The 25,282-nt window shown below is 35.7% G+C and overlaps 1 protein-coding gene across 1 annotated transcript in view; it reads right to left on the reverse strand.

Moving 5' to 3' along the window:
- Window positions 1-25,282, reverse strand: part of suclg2 (succinate-CoA ligase GDP-forming subunit beta) — a 119,676-nt gene that overhangs the window by 82,682 nt on the left and 11,712 nt on the right. The window contains exon 2 of the mRNA XM_084394602.1: window positions 11,611-11,752. Coding sequence (XP_084250728.1) covers window positions 11,611-11,752 — 142 coding nt within the window. The remainder of the gene's footprint in view (window positions 1-11,610; window positions 11,753-25,282) is intronic.

The raw sequence follows: 25,282 nt of genomic DNA on the forward strand, positions 1-25,282 counted from the left end.
GAAATAGTGCTTGGAAGGCAGAAAAAGACTAATATTAAAGTTTTAGGTAAGGTTTTAGGCTTTGGTTCTGTTGTCATAAAACACAGCATTGTCTGAAAGGTGAAGTACAAAAAAAAAAAAAAAAAAAAAAATGGAGAAATTAAAAACATTAATTTCACTGAAGTCCAACATTCTATCAAAAAGACGATGAGATTAAGTTTAAGTAATTTTAAATTTGAGTATAGAAAATTCTAGAAAGTTTACAAAAAAGTAAAAAAAAAAAAAAGCTAAATATAATTACCAAAAAAAAAAGGTTTAAATAAAGTGTATTTTAAGTAGCTCATTTCGTATTTAAACAGGAAGTTTGGGTGGGACATATTTGAAAGTCCCACTTATTTCCTTTCCTTTAAAAACTAAACAAAAATAGGCAGTAGGCTTTAGTTACTTCACAGCCATCAACTATGATATGCTACTTGCTAGTCGCTGCAGAGAGTACCAGGGGGAGGGACTTTCTCATTCCAGCATTTGATTGGACAAAAATCTGTGCAGTACAGGATGAGTCATCAGTAATTTTGGCCTGTTTTTTCAGAAGAAAAAGACTGTAAATTTTATTCATACATCTAGATGAGAAATACTTAAAAAGTTTGTGACTAAAGTTATGCAAGACAGTCTTCTTAAACGGTACATACTGATAATAATTACTCTGTATTAAAATAACTTTTACATAACACAATCACATCCATTGGTGAGGACAGAGCCGCAAATCTGCTTTCACAATTATCTCCGTCTCACACAGCCTCTAAAGAAAATCTATACTTAGCATTCCAGACTGTATCTGTAAGCATTTTTCATACATTTTCATCATCTTCTCTCTTCCTATAGCCATCTCGTCCTCCATTCTCCACCTGTCCGCTTCAACATCTGGCAACGAGAACATTCTGCTGCTTCAGGAAACGGCAAATCTGTTCACAGTACCCTTGAGCGTGGCACATTAACCTTACCTCAAATCTTACCCACCCTCATCAGCCACCGTAAATGGAAACACACCGGTTGTGTGGCGCGCAAATACAGGCATAATAAAGCTTGTATGAGTGCTTTTCGGAGAGAAAAAGAGGTGAAACTAAATGAAAATTCTATGTGACTCGGTTTTGAATGGTGAAAAAGAATGCAAAAGAATGGTTGTTTTCTCAGGGTTCCAGATAGGTAATGATGATGGTAAGAACATTCCACGCACCATTCATCTTTCCTGTATGACAGCATTGTATGCTGCAATCCTGTCAGTCCTGATGCATTCTGGGAATTTATGCAGTGGTATAGCTTCATAGAATGATACCGCTGACTTGTCAAAATGTCACAGACTTCGTTGAAGCTCATATTCACTCATATAACTTTAGCTGACTGATGTGTTATTTCCAAAGTGGTTACCTACAACGCTTAGGTGATTTTTTTATGTCTAGACGATCAAACAGAGGCCTAATTAGTCAAAGGAATAGATCACTTAAAAATGGAAATTTACTCATCATTTACTCACCCTCAAGTTGTTTCAAACCTGTATGGTTTTACACTTTATAGTGTTTTGTGTGTTATAAAAAAATAAAAATTGTTGCCCTTTATATATTTAGTACCTTATAACATTGCAACTAGCTAATTTTTGCAAACAAATTGGTAATTTGCACTTTACATTTGTATATTGTACCTTCTCTGTAAACTGTTTTTTATATTGTATTAACTGTCTTAACTTTAACTGTATAATTGTATGTAATTTTAACTGTGTAGGACTACAGATGGAAATTAGCATAGTGCTAAATCTGGTGCAGCCATCTTTTTAATGTAACTGCACATTGTCCTGATATAAATAAACTAAACTAAACTAAACTGTATGAATTTCTTCTGCTGAATACAAAAGAAGATATTTTGAAGAATGTCGATGGGGTACATTAACTGTCTGGTTACCAACATTCTTCAGAATATCTTCATACAGGTTTGAAACAACTTGAGGGTGAGTAAATTAAGTAAGTGAACTATTCCTTTAACTACATAAACACCAGGCAAACTAATTGGTCTGCGTTGCACTGAAACGGTTTACAAAATCTTCAACGTGCTTTGCCTTAAATGTAATGTTTTCGAGGTAATTCTACAGATGATCAACTGTCCGTTTCACAAGCACTAACAAGATACAGATTGGTTATACTCGGTTTGCTTGCATGGTAAACATCAATTTTGCAAGGGGATTAATCCAAGAGAGATTGCGCTGGCTCCCAAAAAGCATATTTCAAGCTCACCAGAGGAGGCTGAAGTAATTAAGTGAGTGAAGTTTCCTCAGGGAAGCTGAGAGGCTTTCATTACCCTTTCTGAGTCATTGTCCCAACACAATATCAAACAGAGGAGAAGAAGAGAGCGGAAGAGAACTCCGCCTTCGTTCTGAGGCAGGCTGGCTGTGATTGAGCCGGATTGAGTGTGTAAATCTGGGTTTGGTATCTGACCTCCGGCTGGCTCGCCGCTTTATTCCACTCTCTGGAATACTCCACAAGCTGTCAACATCCATGTCCACGTCAATCAACATCGCCGTCTTGTCCCTGGTCTCCCTTCAGTTCCCTGTGAAGAGCAGGGCTACTGCTCAGATTTAAATGATTCACATAGCAGGAGATGTTGGGAAAAACTGTGTGGATGATGATCAATCAGTCTAAACAAAATGAGAAATCTTTTTTTTTTCTCTTCAATTGCACTATAGAAACTAAGGGTAATTGGGAATGCTGGGTCACAAAGGCCGACTAATCAACTAGACATCCAAAAACTGACTATAGATGAATAATTTTCCCCTCTGTTTTTTTTTATTATTTTTTTTTATATATTTTAGGTGGCAGTGCTTTAATTAGCATGCTAATTAAAATATTTAATTACTGTGCAAACTAAAATCTAAAGCGCAGGATGCTAATTAAAACATAGCTGCAAGAAGAAGAAAAAACGAAAAAAACAAAAAAAATCAAATCAACTAGTTGGTTTCTGGATAACTGTCTAAGGGTTCCTCAAACATTGTGATGCCAAGAAATCCTAAATAAACAAAAATAGCTAAATATTGAATGCTTTCACTTATACTGAGTGAAAAAAGCATAATATTCTAAGTTGGGTCATCTTGAATGATTGACTTTTGTATATTGGTATAGTAAAAGCCTAAACAAATTATTAAAATATTAAACATATCTGGAAAAATCTATAATGTTAGATGTGTAAATTTGAAGAGAAACATTTTTCATTCAATTTATATTTATTTGTATAGCACTTCTCTACGGAGCCCCTGAGGGGACCTTTGCAAAAAAAAAAAATAATACGGACTTTCGCGTGCGCACGAGAAACTATCGCGTGTATCTTAATTTTAATCCATTTTTCATCAACCAATTGCCTGTATTTAATAAATGAGAAGCAAATATATAGCAGACAATATAATCATGGAGGCGCGCCGCGGTCACTTGCATTGCTCGTGAACTGGAGTGCATCTCATAAATTAACAAACTCGGTGTATACCTCACATACATGAGAAATACATCTGAAGAAAGCTTGAAATGTCTTTAAACGAAACAATCAAAACGAAAAGAAATAGGCTACTCTCTGATTATGTAATCCATGATGTGGGACCTGATATTCATTTATGTGATATTCATGCTTTTTTTCTTACAGTAAAGCACAGTCCACAAACAATCTCAAATGCAAACTCCCTATAATAAGACAAATCTCTGGAGGCATGCTCCAAGCACACTCTCATCTCATCCCTTTTCCCACATTTGTAGTAATGACACTATAACCAAACCGGAAATTGTAACGTGTGAGCACGCGAAACTTTATTTTTTTGCAAAGGTCCCCTCAGGGGCTCCGTACTTCTCACAATAAATACCCTAATGAAAAAAACCTACAGAATATCAAAATCAACCACGTATACTAAATGAGGCAAGTTTTTTTTCTTTTTTTCTTTTTTTAAGTAAAAAACTTTTAAATATGATTTTATGATCAAAAATGAGTTTTAAGGGATAAAATTATCGATAACAGGGGGACTTTAGGTATACCAATTTACTATACCAAAAGTACATTACAGGCATAATTGCAGGGTATTTATATTAAGTACATAACTATGTAAATGTATTTGTAGCATATTTAGCATAAAATAAAATGTATTTCAAATATGTTTTAGTATATTTATTTTTCACTAGGGTATCCTTCCAAACAAATCAGTTTGTATTTTTTTTTTTTTTTTTGCTAAACCATTTATCTACCTGTCAAATTTCCCACGAACCCCCTAGAAGCCCAACATGATGGTCAGCTATAAAGCTTTTCAAACTGAGTACTGCACTCAGTTTGAAAAGCTCTATAGCTGACCATCATGTCATTCAGCTTTCTAACATTATGACAATAACTCGTTTGTGTCACACAGAGAAAAAAAAAAGTCATACAAGTATGAATTCAAGTGTGTTTTGTCAGAAAAGAGATGTCATCACATTACACTTTTTTTAAAGAGCAGTTAATTTACCCGTCATCTCCACTTACACATTATAAGCAGCAATGAAAACAGTTTATAAATACTGGATAGAAAGCACCTGTTTTCAACCTTATATAGCATACGGAAAACTGAAAGAAAACTGAAAGAAAATGAAACCTGCGGAATAAACTCCGTACATGAAGGGAACAAAAAACGCTGCATTTCGTCTTCTAACTTTGGTGCTCAATGGACCATAGAATACCTCTAATAAAACATGCAATTTAGAGCCACATCACCAAAATAATGGTGTGGCAGCTTCTGCTTGTAGAACGCTGGCAGCACTGTGAGTTCTGCAGGCGTGAGGTATGATAATGTGCCATGTGTAATATCAACGCAGCCGAGTCGTCAACAAACCGAAATTACATTTTGATTTGTGAGCTCCCTCAAACGCAGCTTGTATTCCCTTTGTGTGTATTTGTACAATAATTTGAAAGGCATTTCTTACAACTACTGCACAAATCATTTCTCCAATTACGATTCTTTATGATCCATAAATGTGGAACTTTCTGTATAACTATAATATTGGATTTTTTTTTTTTTGAGCCAAAATTCATTAGTCATTGATTGCTATTTCTTGTAAATGGTGCAAAAAAGTGCATTTTTGTTTTTAATAATAATAATAATAATAATAATAATAATAATATTTTATACATACAGTATATATATATTTATACGCACACACACATACACACACATGTATGTATATGTATGTGTATGTATATATATATATATATATATATATATATATATATACACACACACATATATACACACACACACATATATACACACACACACACACACAAATATATATATACACACACACACACATACATATATATATATATATATATATATATATATATATATATATATATATATATATGAGAAATAAATTACATTTTAAAATGTATTAAAATATAAAACATTTAAATTATTGTAAAACATGTAAAAAAAATTATGTATATATATATACAATTATTATTATTATTATTATTATTAAATCTCTTTTTTGCATATACATGCACACCATCTAGTTGTGTTGCTATTATTTGACCGGTAACAGGCACTAGATCATTAGCACTGTCTTTTTGTTTTTAAGGGGAACAAAAACACAAATCTCTTTTATCTCAGATCAGAGAATACAAGACCAGCCGACCAACAGCTCTATGCAAGTCACAGCTTATCAAAGTGAATGACAGAAAGAGAAAACCTGAAATAAAAAAAGCTATCATACATAATGAAAACAAAAAAGTCATTAAGTATTTTTAAAAAGCTAGACCAATCAAATGCACATACAACATTTGTAACAAGCAGGGACCATAAAGTACTACAACATTTGAACTATTACAATTAAGGCTAAGTAAATAAATAAATGATATACAGTACCTTTCAAAAGTTTGGGGTTGATTTTTTAATGTTTTTGAAAGACGTCTCTTATGTTCAAAAAGGCTGCATTTCTTTAATCAAAAATACTGTTAAAAAAGCAATATTGTGAAATATTTTTACATTCAAATGTTTTATATTTTAAAATGTAATTTATTTTTCTGATAGCAAAGCTGAAATTTCAGTCTTCAGTGTCACATGATCCTTCAGAAATCTTTCTAATATGCTGATTTGATGCTCAAGAAACATTTCTTATTTTTTATCAATGTTGAAAACAGTCGTGCCGTTTAATATTTGGGGGGAAACAGTGATACATTATTTTTCACGAATAGAAAGTTCAAAAGAACAATTTTTTTTAAACACATCTTTTAGAACATTATAAATTCTTCACTATCACTTTTAATTTAATTTAACTGTCACTTGACTTTACAATTGAATGGTTCCTTGCTCAATAAACCTATTCAAAATCTTAAAGTTATGTAGTGTACATATTTGGAACACCATTAGGAATGCACAATATATTGTTACTATATTGGTAACATTTCTTTTTTCTTTTTTTTTTCTTTTTTTTACAAAACGGTATAGAATTTTAATGTTGTGCCGCTTATTAGACGTAAAGTTATCAACAAGAAATTAAATAACGGTTCATCAATATTTATCAAGTTTACCAGAGTGCGCAATAAACATGCAACAACACCACACACACAAACAGCCATTACATGAACAACAAATACCTAATAAATGGCATTATGGAATGCTAGTCAGTTTCTAGTGAACACAAGGCGTGAGTGAGGAGGCTTTCGGAGCGAGGGAAGACTCGGCAGATGGCGCGTATGCAGTGGGTCGGCGGAGAGACATATGGTGCGATGCCACTGATGAAGAGCCTGGAGAAGAGAAGTGTGAAAGCGTCGATGCTTTGAGGCCCTCGCCGAGCCAAAGCAACCAGTTTCACCACAACTGGACACAACTGATGCTGATTAAAAAGTTAAATTAATATATTATTGATATTAATTTGTAATGAATTTAATAATGCAAATATCATCTAAAATTATGAGGAATATTATATAGCATGTGATGATAGAAAATGGGGCATGGGTGCAACATCCTTGAGCCTCCATTTAATGATTCCCCACTGAGATCAAAAGCAGTGGCTGTGATTGATAACAGCCTCAATCTAGATGATGTAAAAAGCTGTTAAGAAAATATAATCGGCTGCGAGTAAAGCGATGAGACTCTTGATCTCACCTCTGCGAAGTGATAGCTTGACAGTAACTTATATCACCTTTCAATAGAGCTATAATCAGAATCTTTTCTCAAAGTTGTCTTAACGAGTCAAGTCTAACTATATATGTAAAACGGCTCCACATATACTTCAGCCCCTCTTCTCAGAGTAATTCAGCATACCGGTGTAGGTTGACATAAGAAAGTCGCTGCCTCTCTAATAAGGACACATGAGATTTGACTGCCATGCATAAACCATTGCGGTTTATTTTGAATATTCATACCCCTCTGAAGTGTATTAACACATCCCTCTCCTGTTAATTGTCAGTCTAACTCTGTAATTTATAACAGGTTCTAATTTCTGAATAAATATTAAAGCGAGGAAAGACAACTGAAGAAAGTTCAGGAACAGTGGGATATTTCTGACTGAAAAAGTTCGTCTAGACAATGAAACGGTTAAATCTATGCTTCTCGCTGCACAGTCCTGGTGGGTCTGAATAATGCAGACAGTGAGAAAACCATTCTGGAACATTCTAGTGGACAAATCCATCAATATTTACCCAGCAGATGCATCTGTCAACAGGACCTGCGGTGGAAACAAAGCAGGCCAACATGATTCAGCGTTCTCATTGGCTGGGAAATATCTGTTTGCGAGTACCAGGATGGAAAGGCGGCGAAAGTAATGATTAACATTTATTTTCCTTTCATGTCAGAAGACGGTGTTCTGGGAATGGGGGTTATACTGAAACCCGCGTCGTATTTATTTTTGAACTATAAAGAGCCCCCTCTCTGAGGCGAATTCACATTTGATTACAGGTGTTGAAATCATTTTGTTTTCTAGCCAAAAAATGAGAAACCTCTCCAATTCCCCAAGCCTTCAATCTTGGGCGGATCTCTTCCTCTTAAATAGGACAAGAGCACGGTGGAGATAGTGTGAGAGAGTCTTTCTACGGTTGAGCTATGCAACCGTTCTCGCTTTGATTTATTGTTCCGTCTCTTTAAAAGTTCCCACCTTATCGTCCAATCAGAAGTCAGCGGCAGCATATTTTAGCTATGCTGGGTGACCCCACTTTCAGTCTCTCTATCTACCCCTCCTCTATCTTTCTTGCCCTCTTTCACACTCACTTTATCTTTCATCTTCTCTCTCATTGTTCTTTGTGCGCGTGTGTGTATGTTAATGTGCACGCGTGTGTGTTTTGGGATCAAGCAGAGCTGCATAATCGAGCGGCGGTTGGTGACTGATGAAGGCAGCATCAGACTTGCCCCTTTGACAGTCAGATTACTTAACGGCACAGGGGGTTGTTTAAAATGGGCAGCCCCCCTGCCATCAGTGCCAAACACAGGCCCAACTTTAGGACCAGGTGTGGGATCATTAGTGTCACAGCCTGCAGTCAGTCAACAAGTAAAGCAGAGACGTCAACAGAGAAACTCACCACTCCCTTTACATTCGTCCAGTCACTTGTCTTTTCATCTTTTTTTTCCCTTTACCGTGCTGGATGAAACATTGTTTCTCCATCCTTCTTCCACAGAAAAACAGAGTTAGTAAAATGAATTCCTCCTACTATATTAAAGCCATAGTTTACTCAAAATTTGACAGTGCAATCTTAATGTCTCGTGCCTTTTGAAACCTGTATGACTTTCTATCTTTTGTGGAACACAAAAGGAGATGTTCAGCGGAGTGTCCAGGCTGATCTTTTCCATAAAATGGAAGTGAATGGTGACCATGACTGTCAAGCAATATTTTTCATGAATAACGACTAAAACTTTTGTTTGTTTCTCAGACAAAACTATCAAATTCTGAAGACTCTGAATACAGCGAATGGGTCATGCAGCTTTAATGATAACCTTTATGGGCTTGAAAGCCCGTGGTCCCCATTCACTTACATTGTATGGAAGAAAGCAGGGTTACCATTCTGCTAAACATCTACTTCTGTGTTGAACGGATGAAAGTCATCCGTTTTTGAACAACATGAAGGTGAGAAAATAAGTAAATGAGTGAACTGAATAACATTTTTTGGGTGACCTATAATGTAAAACAGGGCCAATATGATCACATAGACAGTGTTGTTGTTCTTAACTAAAACTATTACAAAAAGTTTTTAATTAAAGCTAAAAGAACTAACTAACCAACTATCCAACTAACTAACCAACTAACCAACCAACCAACCAACCAACCAACCAACTAACTAACTAACTAACTAACTAACTAACCCACCAACCAACTAACTAACTAACTAACTAACTAGCCTTGGCAATTAACTGATTTATTTATTTAGTTTAATTTGAAGTAAATTACCACAAAAAAAATAATAATACAAATATTAAGAAAAAAAGAATAAAAATGACAAAAGCACATAACAAAAGTACTAAAACTTGGAATAAAATTAAAGTGAAATCTCAAAATATGAATAAATACTATAACAGCATATAAATAATACTAAAATAAGACCACACAATATGTATTGCATTGATCCTTAAAATTAATTTGGAATAAATGTTTTAAAATATATTTTAAAGTTTAAATAAATAAAATTAATTCTTAATAAACCCAAACTCTTAAAAAAAAGACAATAATAATTCTTCTTCATTACATTTATAAAGCGCTTTTTTCTGCACTCAAAGCGCTTTACTTAAGGGGGGGGGGGGGGGGGGGACTCCTACCCCAACAATGGTAAATTATATAATGATAAATCACCAATAATGATAAAGTTGATGGCAAACCAGCCAAAACAAGATGTGCATAAAGATGCAGCATCTTTTCAACACTTTAGCATATTGCAAGAAACTCAAAAAACCCTTTAAAAGCACCTTTACTGTGGGTGAGGAGCACTAAACCGCAGAGCTCAAATTGAGCTGTCAGCTGAATTGCCGCATGGGTAAGTGGGCCCAACTGTGAGGTGGCATCTCTGCACTGGGGAGAACAGCTCACTGCACTATTGAAGTCACAGAAATCCTTCACGTCTCGCTTGGTCGCTTCGTACATGTCACCTGGGCCCGGGCCCTGCCCTATCCCACAGGAACCAGGCTGAAACACTCAATGTGCAGGGCTGCAAATGCCATCGAAGCATGTTCCAAATCGAGTCGGAAAAAAAGATGTCATTGTCTCACTCTCAATGTTTTATAGGGACAGCACCTAGGATGCGGATTCGAACTCTTATGAACAGCAAACCCCATTTGAATGGAAATATTTAGTCACAGACATTAAAGGCCAAAGAGCTGGACATGGAACGCTAAAGCCTGTTGTGTACAGTGAGATAAGCCGGAGATTACAGCTGTGAGCCTCTGGAAAGCATCCAGCGTCTCTCACACAAGAAACTAAATGTGGTTTAGAAGACTGGTGCTAACACATAAGTCTACCTCGGACTGCACCGGTACATCACACACATTGGGCCCTATCATACACCCGGCGCAATGCAAGTGTTTTTTGCTAGTTTCAGCCCGACGCAGTTATCATTTTCAAATCCTGCTCCACGTTGTAAATGCAAATGCATTTGAGCCCATTTGTGCGCCCATGGGCGTGCTGGTCTGAAAACGAGGTGTGTTCAGGCGCATTGGTATTTTGAGGAAACTGAAATAGACTGCACCATTGACCAACTGAAGTCTAAAGTCAATGGCACCTATAGGCGGGTCCACAACGCGTGTACACTTTGTCCCGTAGATGGTCTGCTCGTGCCAAAGTTAAAGCGCGTTTAAAGCGTAAATCCGTTTCCTCGCTAGGGAAGCGTTCAGTTTTTCCGATTGCAAATCCCACCATGTAAATAGCAATCCGGATCTGGCTTTTGCGCAATTGGCTTTTAAAGGGAATGGGAGATGACACTCTGATTGGTTTATTGCACGTTACACCCAAAACACACCAATGACTCATTAAGAGAAAAGGGACAACCCTTTTAGACCATGCGCTGGGCATGTGTCGACCATTTTTCCCGTCGTTAAACTAACAAAAGTGGATTTAAACTAGCAAAAATGTGCTTGCGCTTGCGTCGTGCGCTTTAGAGTAGACCATTCGCTTAGATGTTAAAATAGGGCCCATTGAGGTCATCACCTGAGATGCCACATACAAAATGTGCTTGTCTCTAGAAACAGAAGCTCACAATAAAAAGGCATGAAAGAAAACAAACATCAGCATGCATGGATAACACATCGTGGGAGCAACAAACCATGTAAAACAAAAGAGAAGCAGAATAAATAAGAGATCTTCAGTTTTGTTGACCCTTGAAGGCATGTCCACCAGAATAAAAGCATAAACATCAATGAAATTTGTGTTCTGCGTTCTCATTGGTTAATTCTAGTCCTCATGCCCCAGCTCACTGCGTAGGAGGCCAGATCTTGCAAACAAGCACCGATCGAGTTAACAAATAAACATTACCTCATTAGCATGTTATCAATGAAGTGTTACTCATGCAATCACATTGCTGACACTGAAAGCTATTAGAGGGACAGCAGCACTACATCCAGACACTTACTAGCGAGCTGTTTGTAATGAGGAGGACACTTACTGAGTCTCTTGGCGGCCTCCAGGGCTTCAGAGGCAGTGTCAGCCACAAAGAACCGCTGTACGGTCACGCCACTGTCCTGCATCAGCTTCTTGCTCTGGTACTCCTGCAGGTTCAGCCATCTTCTGGGGCTCACCCTCGCTAGCTAAAAACACACACAGAGTATGGTTTCATTAACAGGGCCGTCGTGAATAAAATATATGATATGATTTTTTTACGTGAATTCGATGTGTTGACCAACAGAATGCCGCTTGGTTTGAATGTGACTTTTTTGTGAGCGATGCTTCATGCATCACTACACTACTGATAGTGGACTATGGACCTTTTTTCTAGGCATGCTAAAGCGACCACGCCTTTCGACTATTTAAATAAAATACATGATATGAACCTTTCGATCAAAGGAACTCGAAGGGAAGCGTCCGTTCTGTCACATATAGTACATGACAAATTAGTAATCAAAGTTCAACAGAGATTTTTTCTTTTTCATATATTACATTATTGTGTAGATTCTATTCAATAAGAGTTGTATTATTTTTTTTATTTTTTTTAATTATTATGTAGTAATATTTTAACCATTTCATTTAATTTCATTTCAATTTTTACAATTTTACGATTTAGTTATCAAAGTTCAGCAAAGATTTTTTTTTTATATATTACATAATTGTGTAGCTTCCATTCAATAATATTATTTTTTATTACACTATTATTTAGTAATATTTAAAAAACTCATTTGATTTTGCTTGTTCATTTTATTTTTACAATTTTACGATTAAGTTATCAAAGTTCAATGAAATGTTTTTAATATATTACATAATTGTGTAGATTCTATTTGAGAATGTCATTATTACATTTTTATTACACTATTATTATACAGTAAAAAAAAATTACATTTCATTTTGCTTGTTTGTTTTTGGAATTTTTCCAATTTTATGCTTTAGTTAAAGTTCAACAAAGAAATGTTTTTAATATATTACATAATTGTGTAGATTCTATTAGAGAATATCATTTTTATTACACTATTATTATTATTATTATTATTATTATTATAATACAGTAATATTTTTTAAATTTCATTTGATTTTGCTTGCTTGTTTTTGGAATTTGATAGATACAAACCAAGTGTCTAAGGGTACGTTTACACAACAATAATGCATTTAAAAACTGAAATGTTTTTGCCTATAGCCTGAACACGTAATATGCATGTGCATGACGTCACCGTTTTCACAAATTTGTGTTTTTGTAGTTTAGGAGGAGGCGATTACGGTATTGTTTTCAAAAATGTGCACTTTGAAAACCATTTTCAAAAGTTTGCATTTTCAGGCTCCCAAAACGTCATTGTTGTATAAATGAATGGCCAAAACACCTAAAAAGTTTGCAGTTTTTAGCTGAAAACGATATTGTGTAAACGGCCCCTAAAAGTGCAGTCACAATTATCATTGCTCAGCAAAACACATGGACAAACAGGATATAGCGTCATTCTGTTCTGCCATTACCATGACTACACATCAAACAGGTTTATTGAATTCATTTTTTTCAAGCACATTTTTACAGTCACTTCACAACAGACATCCGCAGTGGATGTCTGTTGTGAAATGACTGCGAAGATGTGCTTACATTTTTTTTTTTTTTTTAAATAAATAAATAAATTCAATAAATAAAGCAGCTTCAAGTCTTGTCTTTTCATTCATGTCTTGGCTTCCATTCAGGCTAAGATTTCTAGCATCTCATTGCATCTCAGCACTAGGTTAATATTCACACATATTCATGATCACGTCCTTTGATGAGTATTCAATGTGTAGTTAACAACCCATTAGACACTCATTAAAGGTGCTATAAGCAATGTCATGCGTTTTTAAGGCTGAAACATTTTTTGTCACATACAGCAAACATCTCCTCACCACCCATTAGCTGCCTGTCCACTGAACACACTGTAAAAAAACGCGGTCTCTACAGACAGCCCAGGCTCCACAGACGGCAACAAAAACAGACTGGGCCAGCCTGGACCACGAAGCATAACAAACAGTGTTCCAGCCAATAACCCACAAGAATGATTTGGGGGTGGGGGTTGGGGGGTTAGTGCGCGTGGCGTGCACATGAAGTGGGGTGTGGGGAGTGGAGGAGAGAGAAGCTTGAAGGACAACGACTAACGTTAGAATTATATTCTCTTGAATTTTGATATGGCCGACACACGACCAAAGAGAAGACGTTCCGATGAACAAACAGCAAAGGATAGGGAAAAGGAGAAGGAACGCATGGAAGGGAGGAGGAGGGAGGGTCGAGCTAGCCTCCGTTCTGTTTGACAAAACTTCGAACGTCAACAAGAAGTGACATCACCCAACATTGCTTAAAACACCTTTAAATAGACAATTTCCCATTATTCACCACTGTAGAATGAGTAAAACAGGTTATCAGAGCAGCACAGTGTTAAATCCAGCCAAGTACCTTATTAAGTCATGATTTGGAACAACTCTCTATGGCTTCTACTAATTGAGCGTCTACGTGTGTCCATGGAGACTAATGAAGGTGGCCACCAAAGTTGGCAGGCTGTGGAAGAACACTGGGGAAGCGTGCACTCAGAAGTGCATACTTATTCAAACATAATGAGACATCACTAACAGGTTAAGTAACAATACAAGGAATAATATGTAATGTAGAGCATTTATTCAGCAAAATGTGGACTTCCGCTCTAGAGTTATTTTTTAGTTGACAGCTGTGGGCATAGGTAATTGTCACATTACTGTATGTGTGGCATATTGTTTACAAGCCGTTTTGTAAGCTTTGTAAAAGTTTGTAAGCCTCCAACCACTCACTAACTTAATCACTTTCTCTCTGATAAGAGTAGGATGATGCACTACTCTCATTCTGTGCAGTGTTTTTCTCAACGCCTGCATTTCATCATTTCACTAAAATACATCACAGTACGCTTTGACTGCTGCATGGGCTACACTGAACTAAATTAACTATGATTCATCATATCAATGCATTTTGTTCTCAGCACATTTCTCATTAAAGAAAACGAATCGCAAAAGCATTTGGTTGGTAAGTCAAATTTTTAATACTGCGATGACAATTTCCAGATGCTGTATGGATTGTACAATAAATGTTCACACTCTCAACAAGCAAGAGAATATGGCATCTGTAATAGACTTTGGATTGTGGAACCAATTTCTTGTATTCCTATAAAAAAAAAAAATGTAATCACTAACAGATAAAATCCCAAAAGTATCCACATTTTGAGACCATGCCCCATTGTGGTGATATTGTATTCTTTTAAATAACTTGAAAAAAGTAAATAATCAATAAAATTCATATACACATATATACATATACGTGTGTGTGTGTGTGTGTGTGTGTGTGTGATATATTATAAATTAAATGAATAGATTATCATGATCATTATGGTGATATTGTTCTCTTTCAAATACCTTGAAAAATATAATAATAAAATAATATCAGTGACGTATAATATTGGCAATAATATATGTAAATAAATGAACATGAAAAAAGTTATGAAAGCTACCATTCACCATGGCATTAAATGATAATCTGTGTATAATAATGGCAACAAACAATAAATAAATAACATTTATTTATTTAATAATAAAAAATATATATAAATGCATACTTTTTTAATTATATTAATGATTAACGTGGAAGAAGGTTGGGAAGAATTTTGTTGGCAAATGTTATACCTGTACATTTTTAGCTTTGGTAATACAGTAAATCCAAGTCATAAATTAAAATGTTCATGATTAAATACTAAATACACTAAATACATGACAAAGCAACTCTGGTAACACTTTAAAATAAAGTTAAATTCTATAACATTAACTGTTCATCATAAAGCAAACATATCTCTCCACAAGACTTGGACTAAATCGTGCCGATTCATATGAATTTGTTTTACGACACTTTTATGATCTTTTAAGTGTTGGTTACCTAGATTTCCTAGATAAATAAATAAATAACTTCTAAATAGCATCTGCTTAGTCCTCTGAGGGTTATTCCTAATGGCCGTGGTGTAGCATTCGATGTATATTTGTCTCTCTGTATGGGGGTGGATGCCCACATTTAAAACTGGAAATAGCTCCCTGTTGTACAAGCTAGCTGTTGTTAACATAGTTACTTACGCGCAGAGAGTTCAGTTGAAGGACACTGGGTAATAAAGCTGCCTAACACATGAATCTAAGCATACCTTGTGCTTTAATGCTCCTGATCTGTGTTATGTGTGATGTCACAAATATGATGACTTTGTAATATAGTGACAAAACACAAAGTTGTAGATCTCCTGAAAAGTTTCTGATTCCCCACACAGTTGAAGGTTTTTATAGACTTCACAGACAAGGGTTTATTTTCTGACTGTCTAGGCCACAATGTTTTTTATGGTTTTACGGTTCACTGCTTTTTATTAATACATGGGAAATAAGTGCTGTTTTCTCAACAGATTATGCTTCATTGCATCAGCAATAAATATATAAGGTGTGCTTTACATAAACAAACAAAAAAAATTTCTAAAGAGACATGAGAGATGGTGACAGAGACAATTCTGAAAGGGTGAGTTCTTTCAGAAAAAGAAAACATGGCGAGTGATAAAATGGATAAAATATTACAATGCCTTCCATTAGTTTTTGTTTTTATGTTAAGCTAATATGCTAAGCTGTTAATGTGTTAACTGAAAACACAAAGAACGGGAAATGTTTAGTTTGACATTTTTAGCTTTGGTAATACAGTATAATGTGATATATAATCCAAGTCATACACGATAAAGCAACTCTGGTAGCACTTTACAATAAAGTTCAATTCGATAACATTAACTGTTCATCATAAAGCACACATATCTCCACAAGACTTGGACTAAATCATTCGAGCCTTGTTATACGACACCTTTACGATCGTTTGGATCTTCTAAGTTTTGGTTACCTAGACTTCCAACGAAGAGACAGAAAACTCTGTTTTCATAAAAAAAAAATATTGATATGTGTTTTAAAGATTAACCAAAGACTTAAGTGTTTTTGAAACGACATAAAAAGACATGAATGTTCATTTTAGGGTGACCTATCCCTTTAAATATGTCCTAGTTTTTTAATACTAAAAACAAAATATTGGTATTAAATATTGGCCTTTGAATGTAGCAATTTTTGCATATTCTAACATACTAAGCTTGTATTTCCACTGTCAATGAAACATTTTTGACAATAAATATTTGGTTGCAATTCACTAAAATGACGGTTTTATATTTAAATCAATTTAAAGACTTTTCTGTTTCATTGTTTTTCCAATCTACTTTTTTTTTTAAATATTACATTTCTGTAAAATGACAAATTGTACACAGATTTGATATGTATTTGTTGAGTTTCTATAAATTATTTTAGTTATTGTACGTGGTTTCACTTTATATTGACGGTTCTTTTAACACATTCTGTTGACTAACATTGCACTACATGTCTACTTGTTAGGGTTCGAATGAGTTGACATTTAGTTGCTATGTCTGTTGGAGGACCATCACAATAAAGAGCTAGCAGATATTAAGAAGAAAGTCTAATATGAGTGCTCCATTTATGGCATCTGCTCCTTTAAATGCTGGAGCTCTTTAAGGTCGAGTGGACTCTGATTGGCTCTTAATGTTTTTATTGTTTATCAGATGGAATGAGTTTCTATCATTTCTATTCAGGCACAGAAAAGAGCACCCATAAAAAGCTGTCTCCCAAACTATCCTCAGATTCACAACCCTGTGTGTCAGTCAAAGACAAGGAAAGCAAACTCTGGCATCAGATTCCAGGTGTCAGGTGTATGAACATCTAAATCTGGATTCGAATGAGAAAATTATAAGTTTAAAAATATGCACTTGAAGGTCTGGATCTGAGGCCATGATATTTGCCTACCAGTAATAGTTGTTGTGTTTCTGTCTGTCAGGTGTTACTGGCGTTCCCGGTTCTGGCCCTGCTTGATTAACCGGACTGTGCGTGATAAAAGAGCTCCATGGCAACCTCTTTGCAAATGTTAGCGGTAATTGTTTTCTTTCCCCCCCTTCTTGCTATATTTAGCCAGAGCCCATTTTTGTAGCTTTACAGGTTATTAGTTCAGTCAAGGGCAAAGGGAGGTTGAGGTGCATCGGGACCGAGAGGTGGGCTTCGGGGGCGCGAGCGCTGAGCTCCGGGAAGAGGACGGCAGGTGTCTGATCTCCCCTGAGACTCTGCCTCAACAGTAATTATCTTCATCAGCACTCTGGAGACACCACCAGTTAAATACCAACACACACACACAAGATCAGCTTTCTACACCAAACAAACACACATGCAGTTGAAGGCTCCAAAATACAATAATACATGCTTAAAAAAGCATGCTTAAAAGCACAAATACACACACACACACACACACACACACACACGAAACGAATATATAGAAACAGAATAGATGCACTCTTATAGAAAAACAATACATAAATAGTATGGCATGTCGTTGCTGTTATTTACCAAAGAATCATTTTTTTCTTATGTGGTGGAATTGGGCTTTCATAATACGCTTAAGTATGTGGCTGACTTATATGTGTGACATGCAAAATATTGTCGCACTATAAGCTAAATATCCTTCAACATACCAATTGATGGCAAAATCTAAATAAAATGTACAGACGGCGGCCATATTGCGCCAGAACACCCACCACACAGAAGCTTATTGGTGGAGAGGAGACAGAGTGATGAAGACAATCAGTATGTGTGTGTTTATTAGGCCTGGACCCAAATTAGAGTCCTGCAGGGGTGCGGGTACCGGGTGACCCGCAAATTTTGCTCAAACGGGTGAAAAATATCCAACTGTGTCGGATACGGGTGCGGGTCGGGTCGGACACGAGCTAAACACGGGTCTAAACACGGGTTTAAAACAATCACATGCAAACGTAAAAATACGCGCATTTTTCAGGAACACATCTACAAAAATATGCCTGCATTTCAAGTTGATCAAATAATTTTAAATCCACATCAGTTTATTTGTGCCCAAGCGCCACGCCCTCCCAGGATCTATAACGTTACCTAGGCTAGGCTACTTTCACTTTTAAAAATTCATCATAACCGCGTGCGCGCGCGATCTGCTTGCAGTCGTCGAGATGGATGCTGAGGAGTTGAAGAAAAGAATAGCTAGTGGAGATTGTAAAGTTGTCGACAGTCATCAAAAATCAAGTCCAGTGTGTGGGAGAAATTTGGAGTTATCTGAAGAAAATATTGTGAAAGGCTTATTTGCTGCATGCATTTTCGTGTTGGATTATAGCCGTAAATGTGGAACTTCATCGCAGAGGAAGCACGCAGATAACTGTGGTAACAAACCAAGCAGTTCTATCGAACAGTATTTTTCACATTTAACACTGTTTAGTATGTGTGGTGGACCCGTGCAGGACTCTGACCCAAATATTCGAATATTCGTTTGGTGGGTTGGTATTCGATTTGAACATTTGACATTCGAATATTCGTTTTTTTTTTTTGTTGCACACCTGGCATCCCCCTCGAAACGGTTCTCTTTCGCGCTTGAATATGTTCAACACTATAAAATATTCTTTTTTACAATTGTCTTATATAGCCTAGCCATTTTTAATAGGATGGACAGATGAAGGAACCCAACCTCGTTATACTTGAAGGCTTCTTGGCCTTCTAAAGTGTTCCTGCAACAGGAGTATTCTCTGGCTAGAGCGCAGAACAGCGGAGTGTGTGTGGACAGAAGTGCCTGAGCTTGTGTTTTGGGTTAAGCTGCGTTGCTTTGACATTGTGGAAATAGAATAATAGAAACAAAACGTATTAAGCTTTTTACCCGTTATTATCAATCTAAATTAATCTAGTTTTTAATTTAACTTAATTTCGTTTTTCTTTATTTAAATTACGTTTTTTCTTTATTTAAATTTCGTTTTTCTTTATTTAAATAAATCTACCCTTTACTGTGTCATTAATTTGTTAGTCAGAAAAATATTAGACTACCTTATTAAAAGTATTGCTTAAGTTAACAGACCTGTGTGTGTGCGCGTTACGTGCGAGTGTATTTACTTTGTGTTGTTCATGGGGAAGATGTGTTTAATATCACTAGTGCAGTGTCCGTTCTCAAAGCATATAAGCCCTGCCCGTGTGAGGTGCGCCGCTTCCCGCTCGCGTTGTTCTGTAGTTAATTAAAAGTGTATTAATTCTGAACGTGTGGCGTCTCACGTGTCTATCTATATTGCACCAAATGCGACATTGCACTCCCTTGTGAAGTTGATTGGATGAATGGTTCTCAAAATAATCAAAATGCAAACGGACAGACAGAAACATAGAGAATACTGCCTTTATTAGAGAGAAGGAGAATATGTTCAGCCCCCTCTCTCCAAAGCTCAAAAAATGGTATTTGGACCAGCCCTAGTGTTTAGGGATTATTAGGAGGCCAAGATGAATGACAGAGGCCAATGTGCAAATTTGGCCAGGATTCCAGGGTTAAACCCCTACTCTATTTCAAAGGACTCTAGAAAGTTAGGACCTCGGTTTAACGTCTCATCTGAAGGACGGTGCTTTTTTTGACAGTGGTGTCCAATTCACTATACTGGGCCTCACTGACACCTCCTCCATCAGCTACCTTCCTTTTCCCAGGAAGTTTCCGACAGGTATTGACCGAGCTCAACCCTGCTTAGCGTCAGTGGGCAACCAGTCTTTTGGCTACAGGGTGACAGCTGATGAAATTCAACATGGCACTGTAAATAATCCTAAAATGAACTTATTCGTTTTACAGACCTAAACAGAAACATTTGCTTTTCTTCTTCAGATTGTCTCCCTTATTAGGATTGAAAGACATAGCTTCTCTGGATCCTCTGGGAGTCCAGATGTCTCTTAAGGACATGGTGGCCCACATCAGATCTTGACTTATCGGTTGTCCTCACACAAAGGTGAGAGGACGAAGGAAAGCTGTGGCAGCAGTTGCATCAAATTCCACAGGATAGCAGATGCTCCGTAAGGACCCCACACCAACCTTAGAAAGTCGGGCACAAAGTTAAGGTTGCCTTTCCTTAACATAAGCCTATGTCTTTCTCGATAACATTTATTTGATAAAAGTAATGAAATGTATGGTAGGTCTGCACAATTAATCGAAATAAAACCGAAATTCTGATATGGCTTAGTGCAATTATCAATTGCATTTGGCTCTTTCGTGGTGTGTTTGTCTTGTGCATGAGGGTTACAGATCTTTGGATTTGAGAGTACAAAACTCCATTGGAAAGAAAGGGCCACTGCAGTGCAGTAATGATGAAGTCTATGCTAATCCAGCTGGATATATGAAAGTGATACACGCACACTTCAGACGGAGGGGGAAAAAACACTCCAAAGTGCTGGAGAGGGTCTGTCGCTCTTGAATGTAATAGACTCCTGGATCAGTCATTGCTCTTATAACCCTATTCTGATACCTGCACTGCTGCTCATTAACAGTGACAGATAAGAAAAAAATAGCATTTTGAATTGTGTTTGGGTGGTGTGTGTACGAAACATGGTGGAGTGGCATGGGGAGCAAGTAAACACTGAATTTTAAATATCACCAACATATAATGTTAAAGACAAAGTACTGTAAACATCATTTAACATAACATTTCTAAGTGACACAGGATTATTAGTGGGGGAAAAAAGTAGGACAGGGCTTTTGTGTATCGGGATGTGAAAAGTATGCTATAATAAGAGATTAATTACAGCAATATAGACATTTTGGTTGATACCTATACAAATACATTTTGTTTTGCCCCCCCCCAAAAAAACCCTACTTGACCAGCAAACTAAATGAATTCAATTAAAAGCACTGCCGACAACTTAAACAAATGGTAATAACCCTGTTTCCGACAATGGCAGATACCAGTATTATCATGGATACACTGAGAATCACTAACTTTGATATACTACTTACAATTTAGGGATGCATATAATGCATATACTAATTTTTATGTTACTGTCAATAACCAACAAATTTATTTAGATAGAAAATCTAAATAAATCTATATAAAAAGACCTACATAAATTAAAAACAAAACACTAAAAACTAAAATCAATCATCAAGTGACATTAAGAGGTATCACACATTATTATAAGCAAGTGCCATATGGATATTCATTTTGAGATTTATTAAATTAAAGGTATAGTGGAGGATTTTCTTTTTCCGGGTGGATCATCAAGACTATTGGTCCTCCTAGTTGTCAATCATTCTGGTGATATGTTTACGTAAGGCCGTCGTACGTGCTCGTCCCTAGGTAGTTTTCGCTTTCTGCGCATGCGCACTTTCAGGTGTATATGTGTGGTGAGCTACGGTTTCAGCCATTCATTGAAGCTCGCCGTTCTCACGGGGTTTTTTCAAAATGTCCGAGGGTCGCAAGAGAAAAAGTGTCTACGAATTGTATGACGAGAGAAAGGCCTCTGAAGAAAGAAACAAGACCAGAGTGTTTTTGGGAGAATATTTCACACGCTGGCGTGCGCTAAAAGCACAGGTTGGGCTTCCCACTGATGCCTCAGTCGCGAAGTTTCTACTCGACAGGTAAAGTTTGGCATGCTATTTGGAGAAATCCATTTAAAATCACTGCTAGTAAAAGTTAATGTAAGCTATGATTAGCGATGCTAGCCCTGGCACAAGTCACGCACTAGGTTCGTGCATGCTCTCTCGTGCATTTTTTCAAAAAGTGGAGAGGGCGGTTCTTTTCTAAAATTCGGGAAAATCCTCCACTATACCTTTAATAACGTGCATACCTATTATCTCATTTTTCCCTACCTGATTGAATTTGGTAACATCAAAAGTAAAATAGTTTCAGAGGTGGAGAAAGTTATTTTGATAAAAAATTATTTAGAATAGGGTGCACTCATGAATCATACATAAGACTGAATATGGATTTTAAAATGTTAATATAATCGGTTTTGATACCATGTCATCTTTAACTAACATTAATAGTCTGCCTGACCATATGCACCATTACCAATGCACAACTAACTGAAAGCAAGCAGCTGCTTAGAGATCCAATCTCATAGCTTCTCGCCAGGAAGACATGAAGTGTTAGAGTAATTCAGGAGGATGTTTAAGCATACCTGACAGATGAGGGAAAAGAAAAACACAACGCAAAAAGAATATAAGAAAGAAAGAACATCCGTCCTTAAAAAACCCACAAAAGAGGAATCACATGCAATTGCTCATCCACTAAACATGAAATCTGCTGGGGTTTTCACAGGATTTACAAACAGACAAAAATATTACAGAATTGCTCAATGCGCCAAAGACCCAGACAGCGCAGGCGAGTCAATGTAGACTACATTCAGCCCTTCAGTACAACATTAGTCTGCTCCCCACATTAGCATGACTTAGACATTAGGCCGCTTCATCAGCAAGACAGAGAGTGGAAAGCTCAAGTCGATGAAGGATTGATTCCTAAAAGACTTCTTGCGGGAAGACAAAAAGAAAAGAATAGTAAGCAACACAACTGCTTTCCTCACTGGGGAAAATTGGTTACATTTGCATATTCATGAGGGGATATTTACAAATCTGTATTGACCAATCTAATTCTTTTGGGAGAAGGAAGAGGAGCTTAGGAGCTCAAACAAGGAGATTTTCTGAGGACAGGATTATGAGAGCTTTCCTTGAGGTCTTTCAGAGGGCAATGCTGTTTCATTGTGCATAATAAAAAAAACATTAAATCAGACAGAGAATTTTTCATGCATTTCCATGGCATAAAAAATTAAAAATGCATATATAGTTTGTATAATCACTGCATAATGTACATTCAAGGCCAACTGTATTCACCATATATCAAAACCACTTTTTCCCTGGGTTAAAAAACCTGCATAACTATATAGGGGCGATGACTTATATAAGATAATACAACAGTAAATATATTAGTGTTGTTATTTATAACTACAATTTAAGCTATTAAAACATTTTAAGTTGGAAGTACTATAATTACTCAAATTTAGGGTATGTTTACACAACAACAATGTACTAAACAATGAGTTTTCATGTACAGATGATGTCCGACGTACTCAAAACAATACCATAAGTATCCGCAAAAACGCTGTATTACGCTGCTAGGCCAGTAGTGGGCGATGTCACTTTATAAAGAAACACTACGTACCTATATGCGAATAACATCTCAGTTTTCACGAATTCGCGTTTTTGCAGTTTACATGGAGACTATACACATTGAAACCCATTTTCACCCGCTTTTCGTTTTCAGGACCCAAAAATATTGTCATGTAAATGAACGGCAAAAATGCATACAAAGTTTTCAGTTTTTTGGGGGGGTTTTGCAAGCGGTGCAGTGTAAACGGCCCCTAAAACTGAAAAATCGTTAAACATCACAAAATATATCAGTAATTTTCCTGAAATTTCACTCCAGATATTTAATTTACATGACATCAATAATATCTTATGATAATTTAGAGACTTTAAACATATAAAGTGTTTTTGTTATTTTTAACTTGATGGATTAGAAGCTGCGTTAAAATAAGACTAAAAACTAAATTTTACACCTCATTACAACTGTATATCGGAACCTCAACACTCCAGATCAGACCTCATCCAACTATTACAAATCTAACACACTCATCCTGATTAATTATGTATTCATTTATTATTATACATTTATACAAGGTTTTAGTAATATTGTGAGTATTTCTATTATTATAATTATTATTGACAGTTTGGTTATTAATATTTTCAATATCATAGAAACATTTAACAGTGATGGAATGATGGCGATGTGATGATAATTTGCTTGATATAAGGACGATAATGGTATAATGTATATATTAAATGTTTAAAATAAATAAATGAATAAATAAATAGATAAATGAAATGATGATGATAATAGTGATATAAATATATAAAATATAAAAATATAAACAATACAAGTCAACACCTAACACATGACACAGATGATTTTAATGCACCAAATGCTGATCTTAATGCACTTCACCTTCTTTTAATGCACCACCTTAGTTTAGGCATACATACAAAAAGTAACTGTACAGTGAATGAGAAGAAAGGGAAAGAAAATGAAAAAAAAAAAAAAATGGGAGGGGGAAAAAACATGCACACAGACACAGAAACTAGGAGAGGTGTGGTATGTGTTGGGTGTATTGTTATTATTATTATTGTTATTATTATTATTGTTATTATTATTATTATTATTATCATCATTATTACTGCTATTATTATTATTGATATCACTGTCGCCGTCATCGCAAAGTGTTATCATCATCGCCATCTTTAGCATTACTATTATTAGATAAAATAAAATAAAAATAAAAAACTTTATTATTACTATTGTTGTTATTATTATTATTATTATTATTATTATTATTATTACTATTGTTGTTGTTGTCGTTATATTATTATTGATATAACTATTGCAATACAAAATATTATCATCATCGCCATATTTAGTATTACTATTATTACTGTTATTACTGTTATTATTATTGATATACATGTTGTTATTATTATTGTTATTATTGATTTTATCAATATCAATAGTATCTCTTTTTTTTGTGTTAGTATGAGTACCAATACTGTTTTTTTTTTTTTTTTTTTTTTTTTTTTTTTAATCATTATCAATGTTATATATTATTATTATTGATATTACTATTGCCGTCAACACAACTTATCACCATCCTTATTATCATTATTGTATTATTACTGTCATTGCTATCAC

The sequence above is a fragment of the Rutilus rutilus genome (genome assembly GCF_951802725.1).
Source record: "Rutilus rutilus genome assembly, chromosome: 22".
Taxonomy (NCBI): domain Eukaryota; kingdom Metazoa; phylum Chordata; class Actinopteri; order Cypriniformes; family Leuciscidae; genus Rutilus; species Rutilus rutilus.